This window comes from Ammospiza caudacuta, chromosome 35 (assembly GCF_027887145.1).
Source record: "Ammospiza caudacuta isolate bAmmCau1 chromosome 35, bAmmCau1.pri, whole genome shotgun sequence".
NCBI lineage: Eukaryota > Metazoa > Chordata > Aves > Passeriformes > Passerellidae > Ammospiza > Ammospiza caudacuta.
In genome coordinates this window covers 2540385-2558770 of record NC_080627.1, presented here as the reverse complement: position 1 = coordinate 2558770, position 18386 = coordinate 2540385, and the positions used below count along the sequence as shown (strand labels likewise).

General features: G+C 59.4%; 2 protein-coding genes across 2 annotated transcripts; both read left to right on the top strand.

Moving 5' to 3' along the window:
* Window positions 1–372: 372 nt before the first annotated feature.
* On the top strand, window positions 373–10606 carry ECH1 (enoyl-CoA hydratase 1). Its single transcript, XM_058822848.1, has 12 exons — window positions 373–377; window positions 436–478; window positions 560–671; window positions 1539–1722; window positions 2780–2868; window positions 3325–3449; window positions 5341–5389; window positions 7035–7099; window positions 7215–7285; window positions 8474–8545; window positions 9230–9380; window positions 10310–10606. Exons 1-12 carry the CDS (start codon window positions 373–375, stop codon window positions 10412–10414), a joined length of 1071 nt encoding a protein of 356 aa, XP_058678831.1. The 3' UTR covers window positions 10415–10606.
* A 3789-nt stretch (window positions 10607–14395) lies between these two features.
* Window positions 14396–18363, top strand: LOC131570493 (homeobox protein otx5-like). Its single transcript, XM_058822847.1, has 5 exons — window positions 14396–14480; window positions 15638–15789; window positions 17193–17426; window positions 17495–17726; window positions 18317–18363. Exons 1-5 carry the CDS (start codon window positions 14396–14398, stop codon window positions 18361–18363), a joined length of 750 nt encoding a protein of 249 aa, XP_058678830.1.
* The last annotated feature ends 23 nt before the right edge of the window (window positions 18364–18386 follow it).

Sequence of the window (18386 nt, the reverse complement as noted above, 5' to 3'; positions counted from 1 at the left end):
CATTTTTAAGGAGAAGGGGTCGGAGCCCCCCGAAATCCCCCCCCCCAATAAAGTTCTTGTTTGGGAAACGAAACTCCGAGAATTTGAGGGGTTTGGAAATTTTTGGGACGATTTTTGGGTGGGATTTGGGAGGTTTGGAGAAATTTTGGGGGGGATTTGGGAGGCTTGGGGAAGATTTTGAGGGATTTGGAAGTTTTGGGATGGTTTTGGGGGGGATTTTGGGGAGGTTTTGGAAGGTTTGAAGTTTTTTTGGGGGGAGTTTGTGGGGGTTATGGGATTGGGGGGGATTTAGGAAATTTTGGGGAGGTTTTGGGGCATTTGGAATTTTTGGGGGGTGATTTTTGGGGGAGTTTTGGTTTTTTTTGGTGGGTTATGGGGTCTGGGGGGAAGCTGTGAGGATTTGAGGGATCCGCAGAGAATTTGGGTTCAATTCAGAAACTTCCAGGACAAGCTCGAGCTCAGCGCTCACTTCCGCCTCGTTACTGCGCAACTTCCGCCTCGTTAGGGCGGCCCCGCGGGCACTTCCGCCTCGTTACTGCGTCACTTCCTCCGCCGTGAGGCGGCGCGGCGCCGCCCCGCGCTGCCATTGGCTGCCGGACCGGAAGCGCGGGGCGCGCCCTGGCGGCGAGCGGAGCCAATGGCGGCGGGGGTCGCGCGGCTGCTGCGCGCACGTGAGTGGGGGAGGGGCGGCCCCGGTTGGGCCCGGTTCGGTCCCGGTTCGGTCCCGGTTCGGTCCCGGTTCGTCCCCAGGGACTCCCCGCTTGTCCCGGTTTGCCCGAGGTTGTTCCCAGGGTCCCCGCACGTGACCTTGGCCCCGTCACGTGACCCCACCAGTTTGTCCCCAGTTTGTCCCGGTTTGTCCCGGTTTGTCCCGGTTCCCATCCCAGCACTCCCACCCCCTCCGTGTTGTCTCCCAGTCCCTCCCAGTCCCTCCCAGTGTCCCGATTTCCATCCCAGTCCCTCCCAGTTCCATCCCAGTTCCATCCCAGTTCCATCCCAGTTCCATCCCAGTCCATCCCAGTTCCATCCCAGTCCATCCCAGTTCCATCCCAGTGCTCCCAGTCCATCCCAGTCCCTCCCAGTCCCTCCCAGTTCCATCCCAGTCCATCCCAGTCCCTCCCAGTTCCATCCCAGTCCATCCCAGTCCCATCCCAGTCCATCCCAGTTCCATCCCAGTCCATCCCAGTTCCATCCCAGTGCTCCCAGTCCATCCCAGTCCCTCCCAGTCCATCCCAGTTCCATCCCAGTGCTCCCAGTCCATCCCAGTCCCTCCCAGTCCATCCCAGTTCCATCCCAGTGCTCCCAGTCCATCCCAGTCCCTCCCAGTCCATCCCAGTCCATCCCAGTTCCATCCCAGTCCCTCCCAGTCCATCCCAGTTCCATCCCAGTGCTCCCAGTCCATCCCAGTCCATCCCAGTCCCTCCCAGTCCCTCCCAGTCCCCCCCAGTCCCTCCCAGTCCCCCCCAGTCCCCCCCAGTCCCCCCCAGTCCCTCCCAGTCCATCCCAGTCCCATCCCGGTGTCTCCGCTCCCCTCCCAGTCCGTCCCGGAGCCGCCCCGGTGCTGTCCCGGCCGGTGTCCTCCATGTCCCCGGTGTCCCCGGTGCCGTCGGGGTCCCCCCGTGAGCTGCAGACGCTGCGGGTGGCGCGGGAGCGGCCGCATGTGCTGCACCTGCAGCTGCACCGGCCCAGCAAGCGCAACGCCCTCAACCTGCAGTGCTGGAGGTACTGGGATGGACTGGGATGGGACTGGGAGAGACTGGGAGAGACTGGGATGGGACTGGGATGGGTTAAATGGGCACTGGGAGGGACTGGGATGGGACTGGGAGAGACTGGGATGGGACTGGGATGGGACTGGGATGGGTTAAATGGGCACTGGGAGGGACTGGGAGGGACTGGGGGCAACTGGGATGGACTGGGATGGGTTAAATGGGCACTGGGAGGGACTGGGATGGAACTGGGAGAGACTGGGATGGGTTAAATGGGCACTGGGAGGGACTGGGGGGCACTGGGAGGTACTGGGATGGGACTGGGAGGCACTGGGAGGGACTGGGATGGGTTAAATGGGCACTGGGAGGGACTGGGATTGGACTGGGATGGGACTGGGATGGACTGGGACGGACTGGGATGGGACTGGGATGGAACTGGGAGAGACTGGGATGGGTTAAATGGGCACTGGGAGGGACTGGGAGGGACTGGGGGCAACTGGGATGGACTGGGATGGGTTAAATGGGGACTGGGAGGGACTGGGATGGACTGGGAGGGACTGAGATGGACTGGGATGGGTTAAATGGGGACTGGGAGGGACTGGGGGACACTGGGGGGACTGGGAGGGACTGGGAGGGAACTGGGAGGGACTGGGAGGGAACTGGGATGGGACTGGGGGGCACTGGGATGGACTGGGGGCACTGGGATGGAACTGGGAGGGGACTGGGGGACACTGGGATGGGTTAAATGGGCACTGGGAGGGACTGGGATGGGACTGGGATGGAACTGGGATGGACTGGGATGGGTTAAATGGGGACTGGGATGGACTGGGAGGGGACTGGGGTCAAACTGGGAGGGACTGGGATGGACTGGGAGGGGTTAAAGGGGGACTGGGGGGGATTGGGAGGCACTGGGACCCACCAGTGCTCCATACTGGTCCGTACTGGTCCGTACTGGTGCAGGGAGCTGGTGCGCACTGGTCTGTGCTGTTCTGTACTGGTCTGTACTGGTCTGTGCTGTTCTGTACTGGTTTTTACTGGTCCGTACCGGTCCATACTGGTCTGCCCTGGTGCAGGGAGCTGGTGCAGGCGTTCCAGGACATCTCTGAGGACCCCTCGTGCCGCGCCGTCGTCGTCTCCGGGGCCGGCAGCGCCTTCACCGCCGGTGGGACGGGAACCGGGGGGTCCTGGGGGCTTTGGGGGGTCCTGGGGGGTCCTGGGGGCTTTGGGGGGTCCTGGGGGGTCCTGGGGGGTTTGGGGGGTCCTGGGGGGCCCTGGGGGGGGGTCCAGGAATGTCCCCAAGCCTCCCATGACCCCCCCAAACCCTCTGTGACCCCGCCAGGGATCAATCTGTACAACCTGGGCTCGGTGCCGGTCCTGGGGGGTCCTGGGGGGTCCTGGGGGATTTTGGGGCTCCTGAGGGTCCCTGTGACCCCCCCAGGGATCGACCTGGCCGACCTGGGCTCCATCGTGGCGCAGCCGCCCGATGGCGACGCCGCCCGCCGGGCCTGGGCCCAGCGCTGGGTTTGGGGGATTTTGGGGGGATTTTTGGGGGGTTTGGGGGCATTTTGGGGTCTCTGTGACCCCCCAGACCCCCTGTGACCACCCCAGATCCCCCCAGGGATCGACCTGGCCGACCTGGGCTCCATCGTGGCCCAGCTGCCCGATGGCGACGCCGCCCGCCGGGCCTGGGCCCTGCGCCGGCGCATCCTGGAGTTCCAGGAGAGCTTCTCGGTCATGGAGAAGGTGGGGACGGCATGGGGGCACCCCCGGGGCACCCCAGAACCCGGCCTGAGCCCCCAGAACCCGGCCTGGCACCCCAGAACCCGGCCTGGCACCCCAGAACCCGGCCTGGCACCCCAGAATTCAGCCTGACCCCCCAGAACCCGACCTGACCCCCCAGAATTCAGCCTGACCCCCCAGAACCCGACCTGACCCCCCAGAATTCAGCCTGACCCCCCAGAACCCGGCCTGGCACCCCAGAACCCGGCCTGACCCCCCAGAACCCGGCCTGGCACCCCAGAACCCGGCCTGACCCCCCAGAACCCGGCCTGGCACCCCAGAACCCGGCCTGGCACCCCAGAACCCGGCCTGGCACCCCAGAACCCGGCCTGACACTCCAAAACCCAGCATAACACCCCAAAACCTGCTCTGACCCCACAAAACCTGGACTGACACCCCACAACCTGGTGTGACCCCATAAACCTGGTCTGATACCCCAAAATCTGCCCTGACACCCCAGAACCCACCCTGACCCCACAAACCTGAGCTGACCCCACAAACCCACCCTGACCCCACAAAACCTGCCCGGGACACCCTGAAACCCTTTCTGATCCCACAAACCTGAGCTGACACCCCAAAACCTGCTCTGAACCCCCAAAACCTGCCCCAGGACATCCTGAAACCCTTTCTGACCCCAGAAACCCACCCTGAACCCCCAAAACCTGCCCGGGACACCCTGAAACCCTTTCTGACCCCACAACCCCAGCCTGACACCCCAAACCTGCCCTGACCCCACACAAACCCCACCCCGAGCCCCCAAACCCAGCCTGACCCCACAAACCCACGCAGGCCCCAGATCCCCCCACAGTGCCCCGGACTCGAGCTGACACCCCAAAAGCTGCCCTGACACCCCAAAAGCTGCCCTGACACCCCAGAAACCCAGCCTGACACCCCAAACCCGCCCTGACACCCCAAAAGCTGCCCTGACACCCCAGAAACCCAGCCTGACACCCCAAAAGCTGCTCCAGGACACCCTGAAACCCTTTCTGACCCCAGAAACCCAGCCTGACACCCCAGAACCCACCCTGAACCCCCAAAACCTGCCCGGCACGCCCTGAAACCCCTTCTGACCCCACAAACCCAGCCTGACACCCCAAAAGCTTCCCTGACACCCCAAAAGCTTCCCTGACACCCCACAAACCCAGCCTGAGACCCCAAAAGCTTCCCTGACACCCCAAAAGCTGCCCTGACACCCCAGAAACCCAGCCTGACACCCCAAACCCGCCCTGACACCCCAAAAGCTGCCCTGACACCCCAGAAACCCAGCCTGACACCCCAAACCCGCCCTGACACCCCAAAAGCTGCCCTGACACCCCAGAAACCCAGCCTGACACCCCAAAAGCTGCTCCAGGACACCCTGAAACCCTTTCTGACCCCAGAAACCCAGCCTGACACCCCAGAACCCACCCTGAACCCCCAAAACCTGCCCGGCACGCCCTGAAACCCCTTCTGACCCCACAAACCCAGCCTGACACCCCAAAAGCTGCCCTGACACCCCAAAAGCTGCCCTGACACCCCACAAACCCAGCCTGACACCCCAAAAGCTGCCCTGACACCCCAAAAGCCGCCCTGACACCCCAGAAACCCAGCCTGAGACCCCAAAAGCTTCCCTGACACCCCAGAAACCCAGCCTGACACCCCAAAAGCTGCCCTGACACCCCAAAAGCTGCCCTGACACCCCACAAACCCAGCCTGAGACCCCAAAAGCTTCCCTGACACCCCAGAAACCCAGCCTGACACCCCAAAAGCCGCCCTGACACCCCAAAAGCTGCCCTGACACCCCAAAAGCTGCCCTGACACCCCACAAACCCAGCCTGAGACCCCAAAGCCGCCCTGACCCACACAAACCCCGCAGTGCCCCAAGCCCGTGATCGCCGCCGTGCACGGAGCCTGCGTCGGGGCCGGTGAGGGAGCGCGGCCGGGCTGGGCATTGGGGTGGGGTGGGGGTCTGGATGGGGTGGGATTGGGGTGGGATTGGGGTGGGATTGGGGTGGGATTGAGGGGGTTGGGATTGGGATTGGGGTGGGATTGGGGTTGGGATTGGGGTTGAGGTGGGCTTGGGGCCAGGATTGGGGTCAGGGTTTGGGGTGGGGTTGGGGTGGGGATTGGGGTGGGGTGGGGGTCTGGATGGGGTGGGATTGGGGTGGGATTGGGATTGGGGTGGGATTGGGGTGGGGATTGAGGGGGTTGGGGTTGGGATTGGGGTGGGATTGGGGTGGGATTGGGGTGGGATTGAGGGGGTTGGGATTGGGGTGGGATTGAGGGGGTTGGGGTTGGGATTGGGATTGGGATTGGGGTTGGGGTTGGGGTTGGGGTGGGCTTGGGGCCAGGATTGGGGCCAGGATTGGGGTCAGGGTTTGGGGTGGGGTTGGGGTGCGGTTGGGGTGGGGTTGGGGACAGGATTTGGGACGGGATTGGGGACAGGATTGGTTTGGGATTGGGTCAGGGTTTGGGATGGGATTGGGGTTGGGATTTGAGATGGGACTGGGGACGGGATTGGGGACAGGACTGGGGACAGGATTGGGATTGAGATTTGAGATGGGACTGGGGACAGGATTGGGGACGGGATTGGGGACAGGATTGGGGTTGGGGACGGGATTGGGGTTGGGGTTGGGGTCTGGATGTGTTGGGATTGGGGTGGGATTGGGCTTGGGGCCAGGATTGGGGTCAGGGTTTGGGACGGGATTGGGGACGGGACTGGGGACAGGGTTGGGGTTGGGATTGGGGACAGGGCTGGGGTTGGGATTGGGGTTGGGGACGGGGTTGGGGACGGGGCTGGGGACAGGACTGGGGACAGGGTTGGGGTTGGGGACGGGATTGGGGACAGGGCTGGGATTGGGGACAGGGTTGGGGACAGGGTTGGGGACAGGGCTGGGGACAGGGTTGGGATTGGGGTTGGGGACAGGACTGGGGACAGGGTTGGGGTTGGGGACGGGATTGGGGACAGGGCTGGGATTGGGGACAGGGTTGGGGACAGGGCTGGGGACAGGGTTGGGATTGGGGTTGGGGACAGGACTGGGGACAGGGTTGGGGTTGGGGACGGGATTGGGGACAGGGTTGGGGTTGCGGTTGAGGTCAGGATGGCATTGGGGTCAGAATTAGGACTGGGATTGGGGCCAGGATTGGGGTTGGGGTGGGAATGATGGGGTGGGGAATGGAAGGATTGGGATGAGGATGAAGATGATGAAGATCAGGGTGAAGATGAGGATGGCGTGAAACAGCAACAGGATGATGATGAGGATGAGGATGATGATGATGAAGACAGTGAGGATGAGGATGAGGAGGATGACAGTGATGATGAGGATGATGAAGACAGCAAGGATAGGATGATGATGATGATGATGATGATGACGATGATTGGATGGGATGATGGTGACGATGATGACGATGATGATGACAATTATGATGAGGATGATGATGATGACGAGAACAAGGATGGGATGGTGATGGTGATGAGGATGATGATAATGAGGATGGGATGATGATGATGATGATGATGATGATGATGATGATGATGATGATGATGACGACGAAGGCTGCACCCCCCAGGTGTGGATCTGATCTCGGCCTGTGACATTCGCTTCTGCTCCCAGGACGCCTCGTTTCAGGTCAAGGTGGGACCCCCAAAATGTCCCCAAATGTCCCTCAGTGTCCCCCCAATGTCCCAAATCCCCTCATTGCCCCCCATGTCCCCCCAGTGTCCCTTGAGTGTCCCCAATGTCCCCACAGGAGGTGGACATGGGGCTGGCGGCCGACGTGGGGACCCTGCAGCGCCTCCCCAAAATCGTGGGGAGCCAGAGGTGGGTGGGGGGCACCCCCTGGGACCCCTCGGTGTCCCCAATGGTGTCCCCCCCTGCCAGGTGCACTTTGGGTGGATTTTGGGTGGATTTTGCGTGAATTTTGGGTGAATTTTGGGTGGATTTTTGGGTGAATTTTGGGTGGATTTTTGGGGTGGATTTTGAGTGGATTTTGGGTGGATTTTGAGTGGATTTTGTGTGAAATTTGGGTGGATTTTTGGGGTGGATTTTGTGTGAATTTTGGGTGGATTTTGAGTGGATTTTGTGTGAATTTTGGGTGGATTTTTGGAGTGGATTTTGTGTGAATTTTGGGTGGATTTTTGGGGTGGATTTTGTGTGAATTTTGGGTGAATTTTGGGTGAATTTTGGGTGGATTTTTGGGGTGGATTTTGGGTGGATTTTTGGAGTGGATTTTGTGTGAATTTTGGGTGGATTTTTGGAGTGGATTTTGTGTGAATTTTGTTTGAATTTTGTGTGAATTTTGGGTGGATTTTTGGGGTGGATTTTGGGTGGATTTTTGGAGTGGATTTTGTGTGAATTTTGGGTGGATTTTTGAGTGAATTTGGGGTGAATTTTGGGTGGATTTTTGGGGTGGATTTTGTGTGAATTTGGGTGGATTTTGGGTGAATTTTGAGTGGATTTGGGGTGAATTTTGTGTGAATTTTGGGTGGATTTTTGGAGTGGATTTTGTGTGAATTTTGGGTGGATTTTTGAGTGAATTTGGGGTGAATTTGGGTGGATTTTGGGTCGATTTTTGGGGTGGATTTTGTGTGAATTTTGAGTGGATTTTGTGTGAATTTTGGGTGGATTTTTGGGGTGGATTTTGGGTCGATTTTTGGGGTGGATTTTGGGTGAATTTTGAGTGGATTTTGGGTGAATTTTGGAGTGGATTTTGTGTGTGGATTTTGGGTGGATTTTGTGTGAATTTTGGGTGGATTTTTGAGTGAATTTGTGGTGCATTTTGGGTGGATTTTTGGGGTGGATTTTGGGTGGATTTTGTGTGAATTTTGGGTGGATTTTTGAGTGAATTTGGGGTGAATTTTGGGTGGATTTTGAGTGGATTTTGGGTGAATTTTGAGTGGATTTTGGGTGAATTTTTTGTGGATTTGGGTGGATTTTTGGGGTGGATTTTTTGGGTGCATTTTGGGTGGGTTTTTGGGGTGGATTGAACGGTGTCCCCGATGTCCCCAGCCTGGTGAACGAGCTGGCGCTCACCGCCCGCGTCATGAGAGCGCCCGAGGCGCTGAGCTGCGGCCTGGTCAGGTGGGGAACAAACCTGGGGGGTTTGGGGCACTTTGGGGGGGTTTCATTGGATTTTGGGTGGATTCTGGGTGAATTTTGGGGGGATTTGGGGTGGATTTTGGGTGGATTTTTTTGTGTGAATTTTGGGTGGATTTTGGTGATTTTTTTGTGTGAATTTTGGGTGGATTTTGGTGATTTTTTTGTGTGAATTTTGGGTGGATTTGGGGGTTGAAATTTGGGGAGATTTGGCTGAATTTTGGGGGGATTTCGGGGAGATTTTTTGGGCACGTTTTGGGATCCGTTGGGCAGGTTTTAGCGTGGATTTGGGTGGATTTTGAAGGGGAGTTTTTGGTGAATTTTGGGGTGGATTTTAGGTGAACTTTCGGGGGCGTTTTGGGTGCATTTTTTGGTCAGTTTTGGGCGGATATTTTGGGTAGATTTGGGTGGATTTTGAGGTGTATTTCAGGGTTCATTGTGCTGTCCCCAGCCGGGTTCTCCCCGACAGGGAGGGTGGGTATTTTAGGATGTATTTTGGGTGTATTTTGGGATCCCTGGGTACGTTTTTGGGTGAATTTTGTGGTGGGTATTTTAGGATGTATTTTGGGTGTATTTTGGGATCCCTGGGTGCATTTTGGGGTGGATTTTTGGGGTGTGTTTTTTGGGGTGTATCTTTCTGGGTTAATTCCGGGGGTTTTCTGTCCCCAGCCGGGTTCTCCCCGACAAGGAGACGCTGCTGGAGGTGGCCCTGGGGGTGGCCTCGGCCATCGCCGCCCGCAGCCCCGTGGCCGTGCAGGGCACCAAGATCAACCTGGTGTACGCCCGGGACCGGCCCGTGAGCGAGGGGCTGCAGCACGTGGTGAGTGAGACCCCAAAAATCCCTGTTATCGCCCCAAAATCCCTGTTATTGCCCCAAAATCCCTGTTATTGCCCCCAAATCCCTGTTATCGCCCCAAAATCCCTGTTATTGCCCCAAAATCCCTGTTATTGCCCCAAAATTACCCTGGTGTACGCCCGGGACCGGCCCGTGAGCGAGGGGCTGCAGCACGTGGTGAGTGAGACCCCAAAAATCCCTGTTATCGCCCCAAAATCCCTGTTATTGCCCCAAAATGAACCTGTTATCGCCCCAAAATCCCTGTTATCGCCCCAAAATCCCTGTTATTGCCCCAAAATTACCCTGGTGTACGCCCGGGACCGGCCCGTGAGCGAGGGGCTGCAGCACGCGGTGAGTGTCACCCCAAAAATCAGTGAAAACACCCCAAAAATCAGTGTCACCTCCCCCAGAAACCCTGTCCCCACGTCCCCATGTCTGTCCCCAATGTCCCTGTCACTGTCCCCAATGTCCCTGTGTCCCCAGTGTCCCCAGTGGCCCCAATGTCCCCAGTGTCCCCCCAATGTCCCCAATGATGTCCCTGTCACTGTCCCCAATGTCCCCAACGTCCCCAATGCCCCAATGTCCCCAATGTCCCCAGTGTCCCCAGTGTCCCCAATGTCCCCAATGTCCCCAATGTCCCCAACGTCCCCAGTGTCCCCAGTGTCCCCAGTGTCCCCAGGTCTCTGTGTCCCTGTCCCCAGTGTCCCCAGTGTCCCCAGTGTCCCCAATGTCCCTGTCCCTGTCCCCAGGCCACGTGGAACATGGCCATGCTGCAGACCGAGGACATCCCCAGTGTCCCCATGTCCCTGTGTCCCTGTCACTGTCCCCAATGGTGTCACTGTCCCCAGTGTCCCCAATGTCCCCAATGTCCCTGTCCCTGTCCCCAGTGTCCCCAATGGTGTCCCTGTCCCCAGGCCACGTGGAACATGGCCATGCTGCAGACCGAGGACGTCCCCAAGTCGGTGCAGGCGGCCCTGGACAAGAAGGGACCCGAGGACGTCCCGTTCGCCAAGCTCTGATGTCACCTCAGTGCCACCAATGTCACCTCAGCGTCCCCGACGTCACCTCAGCGTCCCCGACGTCAATGTCACCTCAGCGTCCCCTTACCCCAGCTCTGGTGTCACCTCAGTGCCACCAATGTCCCCAATGTCCCCACTGTCCCCAATGTCCCCACTGTCCCCAATGCCCCCAATGTCCCCAATGTCCCCAATGTCCCCCAATGTCCCCACTGTCCCCACTGCCCCCACTGTCCCCAATCCCCCCAATGTCCCCCAATGTCCCCAATGTCCCCAATGTCCCCAATGTCCCCACTGTCCCCAATGTCCCCAATGTCCCCAATGTCCCCAATGCCCCCAATGTCCCCAATGTCCCCAATGTCCCCCAATGTCCCCACTGCCCCCACTGTCCCCAATCCCCCCAATGTCCCCACTGTCCCCAATGTCCCCCAATGTCCCCAATCCCCCCAATGTCCCCAATCCCCCCAATGTCCCCAATGTCCCCACTGTCCCCAATGCCCCCACTGTCCCCAGTGTCCCCAATGCCCCCAATGCCCCCACTGTCCCCACTGTCCCCAATGTCCCCAGTGTCCCCTCAGCGTCCCCAATAAATTCCCAGGTTGTCCCCTCATGTCCTTGGCTTGTCCCCGAGTGTCCCCGAGGTACCACCACAAATCTGGGGGAAACTCCCAAAGATTTTGGGGATTTTGGTTTTTTTTTTTTTTTTTTTAATTTTTTTTGAGAGATTTTTTTTGGAGGTTTGGGATGTTTTTGGGGTTTTTCTCCAACTCCAGGGTTAATTAAGAACCAGAGGCGTTAATTAAAAAATGGACAGGTTAATTAAGGTGGGCGTGGCTTCCCCACCTTCCCAAAATAAGGAAATCCCCCCCAAAATCCCAAATTTCCTCCAGTTCCACCCAAATTTTTGGGGGTTTTCTGCAGCTCCGGGGTTAATTAAGGCCCGGGGGGGTTAATTAACAGCGGGGGGTTAATTAGGGATGATCCCAGGGCGTTGATGGGCGCTGACAGCCCGGGATAATTTGGTCCCGATAATCGGGATTAGGGGGGGGGAGGGGAGGGGGGGGAGGGGCGGGGGGAGGGGAGGGAAATTCCTCAGAGGGGCCGAAAATTGGGGAAAATTTAATAAAAAACACCTGGGGGGGGTTAAGTAAAAAAATTCAATTTTTTAATGTTAAAAACAGAGGGGGATTGGATTTTAAAAATCTGATTTTTTTTCTATTAAAATAGGGGAATTTTGAGTAAAAAAACCAGATTTTTTATATAAAAAATAGAGAAGATTTGAGTTAAAAAATCGAATTTTTTAATAGTAAAAAATAGAGAGGATTTGAGTTTAAAAATCCAAGGTTTTTTAAATTAAAGATAGTGGAATTTTGATATAAATATCACTTTTTCACATTAAAAATAGAAGGAATTTGGATGAAAAAATCTAATTTTTAATACTAAAAAATAGAGGGAATTTTTATTTTTAAAAATCCGATTTTTTATACTAAAAATAGGGGAAATTTTTTATTATAAAAATCTAACTTTTAATATTAAAAATAAGGGAATTTCAATATAAATATCACATTTTTTATATCATAAAGCAGAGTGGATTTTGATTGAAATCATCCAATGTTTAATATCTTCAAAAAAGAGAGATTATGGTTTTAAAAATCCAATTTTTTCCCTGTTAAATCACAGAGATGTTTTAATATAAAAGTCCCGTTTTTAGTGTCAAAAACGGAGCATTGGGGGCATTTCCCGAAGGGTTTTTGGGGAGGGGTCGCTCCCCGGCCCCGCCCCCCCCGCGCTGTCCCCAGGTGTCCCCTCGGACGCGGCAGCTGGGCCGGATCAGTGCCCAAGGTCCCCAGTGTCCCCAAATCCCAAATCCCGGTGTCCCCAAATCCCGGTGTCCCCAATGTCCCCAAATCCCGGTGTCCCCAGTCCTGATGTCCCCAAAATCCCAAGGTCCCCAAATCTTGGTGTCCCCAAATCCCGATGTCCCCAAATCCCGGTGTCCCCAGTCCTGATGTCCCCAAAATCCCAAAGTCCCCAGATCTTGATGTCCCCAAATCTTGGTGTCCCCAATGTCCCCAAATCTTGGTGTCCCCAGTGTCCCCAAATCCCAGTTCCAGTGTCCCTGGTGTCCCCAAATTCCAAAGTCCTCAAATCCCGGTGTCCCTAAATCCCGATGTCCCCAAGTTCTGGTGTCCCCAAATCCCAATGTCCCCAAATCCCGGTGTCCCCAAATCCTGATGTCCCCAAAATCCCAAAGTCCCCAAATCTTGGTGTCCCCAATGTCCCCAAATCCCAGTTCCAGTGTCCCTGGTGTCCCCAAATTCCAAAGTCCTCAAATCCTGGTGTCCCCAATGTCCCCATATTGCAGTGCTGGTGTCCCCAAATCCCGGTGTCCCCAGGTTTTGGTGTCCCCAGGTCCTGGTGTCCCCAAATCCCGGTGTCCCCAGGTCCTGGTGTCCCCAAATCCCAGTCCCGATGTCCCCTCCCAGCCCCCCCAGTTTCCTGTCCCCACCCCTTCCCAGTGTCCCCCCCCCCCATGTCCCCTCTCTGTCCCCTTTGTGTCCCCCCCAGTGTCCCCCAATGTCCCTCAATGTCCCCTTTGTGTCCCCCCCAATGTCCCCCAATGTCCCCCCGAATGTCCCCCAATGTCCCCTTTGTGTCCCCCCCTTTTTGTCCCCTTTGTGTCCCCTCTCTGTCCCCTTTGTGTCCCCCTCAATGTCCCCCCAATGTCCCCCTTCTGTCCCCCCCTTTTTGTCCCCCCATGTCCCCAATGTCCCCCCCCCGTGTGCCACCCTGGATCAGCCATTGGGCCACCAATGTCACCTCTGTGTCCCCTCAATGTCCCCTTTGTGTCCCCAGTGTTTCCCCCTATTTTGTCCCTTTTTGTCCCCTCTCTGTCCCCCACGTTCCCCCTTTTTTGTCCCTTTTTTGTCCCTTTTTTGTCCCTTTTTGTCCCCCTCATTGTCCCCCCTTTCCCCCCCCGTGTGCCACCCGGCTTAGCCACCGGGCCACCAATGTCACCTCTGTCCCCTCGGGATTAGGGGGTGACATCACCGGGGGCTACTTAAGGCTCCCCCCGCCCGGGGGTGCCTCCCCTGCCACCGTCGGTGTCACCGCCACTGCCACCGCTGCCACCATTGTCACCGTTGTCACCGGGCCGCCACCGTGCCACCATCGCTGCCACCATCGCTGCCACCATCGCTGCCACCGGGCCACCTGCGCAGGTACGGCCCCGGGGACACCGGGGGGACAAGGGGACAGGGCCACCAGGGCCTTGGGGACATCGGGGGGCACACAGGGGCCTTGGGGACATCACGGGGTTGGGGACATGGGGGACAGGGCCTTGGGGACATCGCTGGGCTGGGACAAGGACACCAGAGCCTTGGGGACATGGGGACAGGGCCACCAGGGCCTTGGGGACATCGGGGGGCACACAGGGGGCTTGGGGACATTGCTGGGGGGGGACAGGGGGACAGGGCCACCATAGGGATGGGGACAGGGGACAGGGCCACCAGGGGGACACTGGGGGGGACATCACGGGGCTGGGGACATGGGGGACAGGGCCTTGGGGACATCGCTGTGCTGGGACAAGGACACCAGAGCCTTGGGGACATCGGGGGGCACACAGGGGGCTTGGGGACATTGCTGGGGGGGGACAGGGGGACAGGGCCACCAGGGGGACACTGGGGGGGACGTCAGGGGGCTGGGGACAGGAGCACCATGGCCTTGGGGACATCCCTGGGTGGGGGACAGGGGGACAGGGCCACCACAGCCTCGGGGACAGGGCCACCAGGGGGACATCGGGGGGGACATCGAGGGGCTTGGGGACACTGGGGGGAACTCGGGGACATTGGGGACATTGTGGGGGGGCTTGGGGACACCGGTGGGACGCTGCGGGGGTCGCGGGGGTCGGTGCCAGCCCGGCGCCGCCCCCGGGTGCCGTCGGTGTCACCCCACTGTCCCCAGGTGTGCCCAGGTGTCCCCGCCATGATGTCGTACCTGAAGCAGCCGCACTTCGGGGGCGTCCCCGGGCTGGGCCTGGAGCTGCTGCCCCCCCCCGTGGGGTACCCGGGTACCCCAAATTGGGGGGGTGGGAAATGAGGGACCCCCCCCCAAAAAAAAAATAAACCCAAAATTGGGAGGGTGGGAACCCCAAAATCCCCCAAAAAATCCCCCAAAAATCCCCAAAATTGGGGGGTGGCACTGCGGGACCCCCCCCGAGGGGTACCCGGGCACCCCAAATTTGGGGAGGTCCTTGGGGGGCGTGGGGGGGTAAATGACCCCGAAATCGGGGGGATCACGGGGGGGGGGGGTGGGGATGAGGGACCCCTCCCCAAATCCCGTGGGATCCCCAAATCCCGGGGGTCCCCTCCCATTCCAGGGACCCCTCCCAATTCCCGGGACCCCTCCCCATTCCCGGGGGTCTCTCCCCATTGCCAGGGACCCCTCCCCATTTCAGGGACCCCTCCCCATTCCAGGGACCCCTCCCCATTCCCGGGGATCTCTCCCCCCCTCCCCATTCCAGGGACCCCTCCCCATTCCCGGGGGTCTCTGTGCCCATTCCCCATTCCCAGGGGTCTCTCCTGCCATTCCCCATTCCCAGGGACCCCTGCCCAATCCCAGGGACCCCTCCCCATTTCAGGGACCCCTCCCCATCTCGGGGGTCTCTCCCGAGCCCGGTGGTCCCGCTGCCCCCAGGCACCCCCCCGGAAGCAGCGCCGGGGGTCTCTCCTCCCATTCCCCATCCCCGGGGACCCCTCCCCATTCCCGGGACCCCTCCCCATTTCAGGGACCCCTCCCCAACCGCGGTGGTCCCGCTGCCCCCAGGCACCCCCTGGAAGCAGCGCCGGGGGTCTCTCCTCCCATTCCCCATCCCCGGGGGTCCCTCCCCATTCCCAGGGACCCCTCCCCATTTCAGGGACCCCTCCCCATTCCGGGGGTGTCTCCCCACTCTCGGGGGTCTCTCCTCCCATTCCCCATCCCCGGGGACCCCTCCCCATTCCCGGGACCCCTCCCCATTTCAGGGACCCCTCCCCAACCGCGGTGGTCCCGCTGCCCCCAGGCACGCCGCGGAAGCAGCGCCGGGGGTCTCTCCTCCCATTCCCCAATCCCAGGGGTCTCTCCCCATCTGGGGGGTCTCTCCCCATCCCCAGGGGTCTCTCCCCATTCCGGGGGTCTCTCCCCACTCTCGGGGGTCTCCCCCAACCGCGGTGGTCCCGCTGCCCCCAGGCACGCCGCGGAAGCAGCGCCGCGAGCGCACCACGTTCACGCGGGCGCAGCTGGACGTGCTGGAGGCGCTGTTCGCCAGGACGCGCTACCCCGACATCTTCATGCGCGAGGAGGTGGCGCTGAAAATCAACCTGCCCGAGAGCCGCGTGCAGGTGAGACAGACAGGTGGGGCACACCTGGGACACACCTGGGACACACCTGGGACACACCTGGGACAGGGACAGTGACACAGGGACAGTGACACAGGTGTGACACAGGTGTGACACAGGGACAGGGGTGACGCGGGGCGCGCTACCCCGACATCTTCATGCGCGAGGAGGGGGGCGCTGAAAATCAACCTGCCCGAGAGCCGCGTGCAGGTGTGGCACACCTGGGACACACCTGGGACACACCTGGGACACACCTGGGACAGGTGTGACACAGGGACAGTGACACAGGGACAGTGACACAGGTGTGACACAGGGACAGTGACACAGGGACAGTGACACAGGTGTGACACAGGTGTGACACAGGTGTGACACAGGTGTGACACAGGGACAGTGACACAGGGACAGTGACACAGGTGTGAGACAGGTGTGAGACAGGGACAGTGACACAGGTGTGACACAGGGACAATGACACAGGTGTGACACAGGGACAGTGACACAGGTGTGACACAGGTGTGACACAGGGACAGTGACACAGGTGTGACACAGGGACAGTGACACAGGGACAATGACACAGGTGTGACACAGGGAACAGTGACACAGGTGTGACACAGGGACAGTGACACAGGGACAATGACACAGGTGTGACACAGGGACAATGACACAGGTGTGACACAGGGAACAGTGACACAGGGACAATGACACAGGTGTGACACAGGTGTGACACAGGGACAGTGACACAGGTGTGACACAGGTGTGACACAGGGAACAGTGACACAGGTGTGACACAGGGAACAGTGACACAGGGACAGTGACACAGGTGTGACACAGGTGTGACACAGGGACAGTGACACAGGTGTGACACAGGTGTGACACAGGTGTGACACAGGGAACAGTGACACAGGGACAATGACACAGGTGTGACACAGGTGTGACACAGGGACAGTGGGGGTGGGGCAGGAGGAGCAGGTGAGTCCCAGGTGGGACACGGGGACACCTCAATGTCGCCGTGTGTCCCTTTGTCCCTTTTTCCCTTTGTGTCCCCCCATTTCCATCGTGCCTCAGTTTCCCTTTTTACCCCATGTCCCCCCGTGCCTCAGTTTCCCCGTGTTCCCCCCCAGGTGTGGTTCAAGAACCGCCGCGCCAAGTGCCTCAGTTTCCCCATGTCCCCCCCGTGTCCCCCCGTGCCTCAGTTTCCCCCGTGCCTCAGTTTCCCCATTTCCCCCCCCCCAGGTGTGGTTCAAGAACCGCCGCGCCAAGTGCCTCAGTTTCCCCATGTCCCCCCCGTGTCCTCCCGTGCCTCAGTTTCCCCCGTGTTTCCCCCCGTGCCTCAGTTTCCCCGTGCCTCAGTTTCCCCATGTCCCCCCGTGTTCCCCCCGTGCCTCAGTTTCCCCGTGTTCCCCCCCCAGGTGTGGTTCAAGAACCGCCGCGCCAAGTGCCGCCAGCAGCAGCAGCAGCAAACGCAGGGAGGGGGCTCGGGCCCCCCCAAACCGCGCCCACCCCCCAAAAAGAAACCCTCCCCCCCCCAGGACCCGCCCCCCGCCCCGTTCCCCGCCCAGAGCCCGCCCCCGCCCCCCCCCGCCCCCCTCTGGAGCCCCGCCCTCTCCCCGCCCCCCCCCCCCGCTCTGCGACCCCTCCCCATCGTGCGGGGGGGGCTCCCCGCCCCCCCCCCCCGTTCCGCCCCTTCCCCACCCCGGGGGGCTTCGCCCAGGGGGGGTTCCCCCCTTATTTCGGGGGGGGGGCGCTCGACCCCTTCCTGTCCCCGCTGCCGCCCCCTCCCCAAATCGGGGGCGGCCTCAGCCCCCTGGGACCCCCCCCCCGGCTTCGGGGGGCCGGGGGCGACCCCCGGGCTGGGGTTCGGGGCGGGGGCGGCCCCGGGGCTCCCGTTTGGGGTGGGGGGCGACGGCCTCGAGCTGAAGGAGGGGCCGGGGGCGGCCTGGAAGGTGAATTTGGGTCTGGGGGAGTGCCTGGAGCAGAGCGGGTGGAAATTCCAGGTGTTGTAGGGGGGGGGGGGCGGCCGATTCTGGGGGGAAATGCCGGGAATTGGGGAGTCCGGAGCGCTGATTAATTATGGATCGCGAGCGTTAATTAATTACGGATCGGGAGCGTTCATTAATTACGGATCGGGAGCGTTCATTAATTCCGGGGGTTTTGGGGTGAAATACCGAGAATTGGAGAGTCTGGATCGTTCATTAATTATGGATCGGGAGCGTTCATTAATTCCGGGCATTTTGGGGTGAAATCCCGAGAATTGGAGAGTCCGGATCGTTAATTAATTATGGATCGGGAGCGTTCATTAATTCCGGGCATTTTGGGGGGAAATGCGGGGAATTGGAGAGTCTGGAGCGGTAATTGTGGATCGGGAGCGTTAATTAAAGCCCGGCTCGGATCGTTCATTAATTCCGGGCATTTTGGGGTGAAATCCCGAGAATTGGAGAGTCTGGATCGTTAATTAATTGTGGATCGGGAGCGTTAATTAAAGCCCGGCTCGGATCGTTCATTAATTCCGGGCATTTTGGGGTGAAATCCCGAGAATTGGAGAGCCCCGAACGGCGCACGGACAATGACGTGGATCGTTAATTAACTGTGGGTCGCGATCGTTA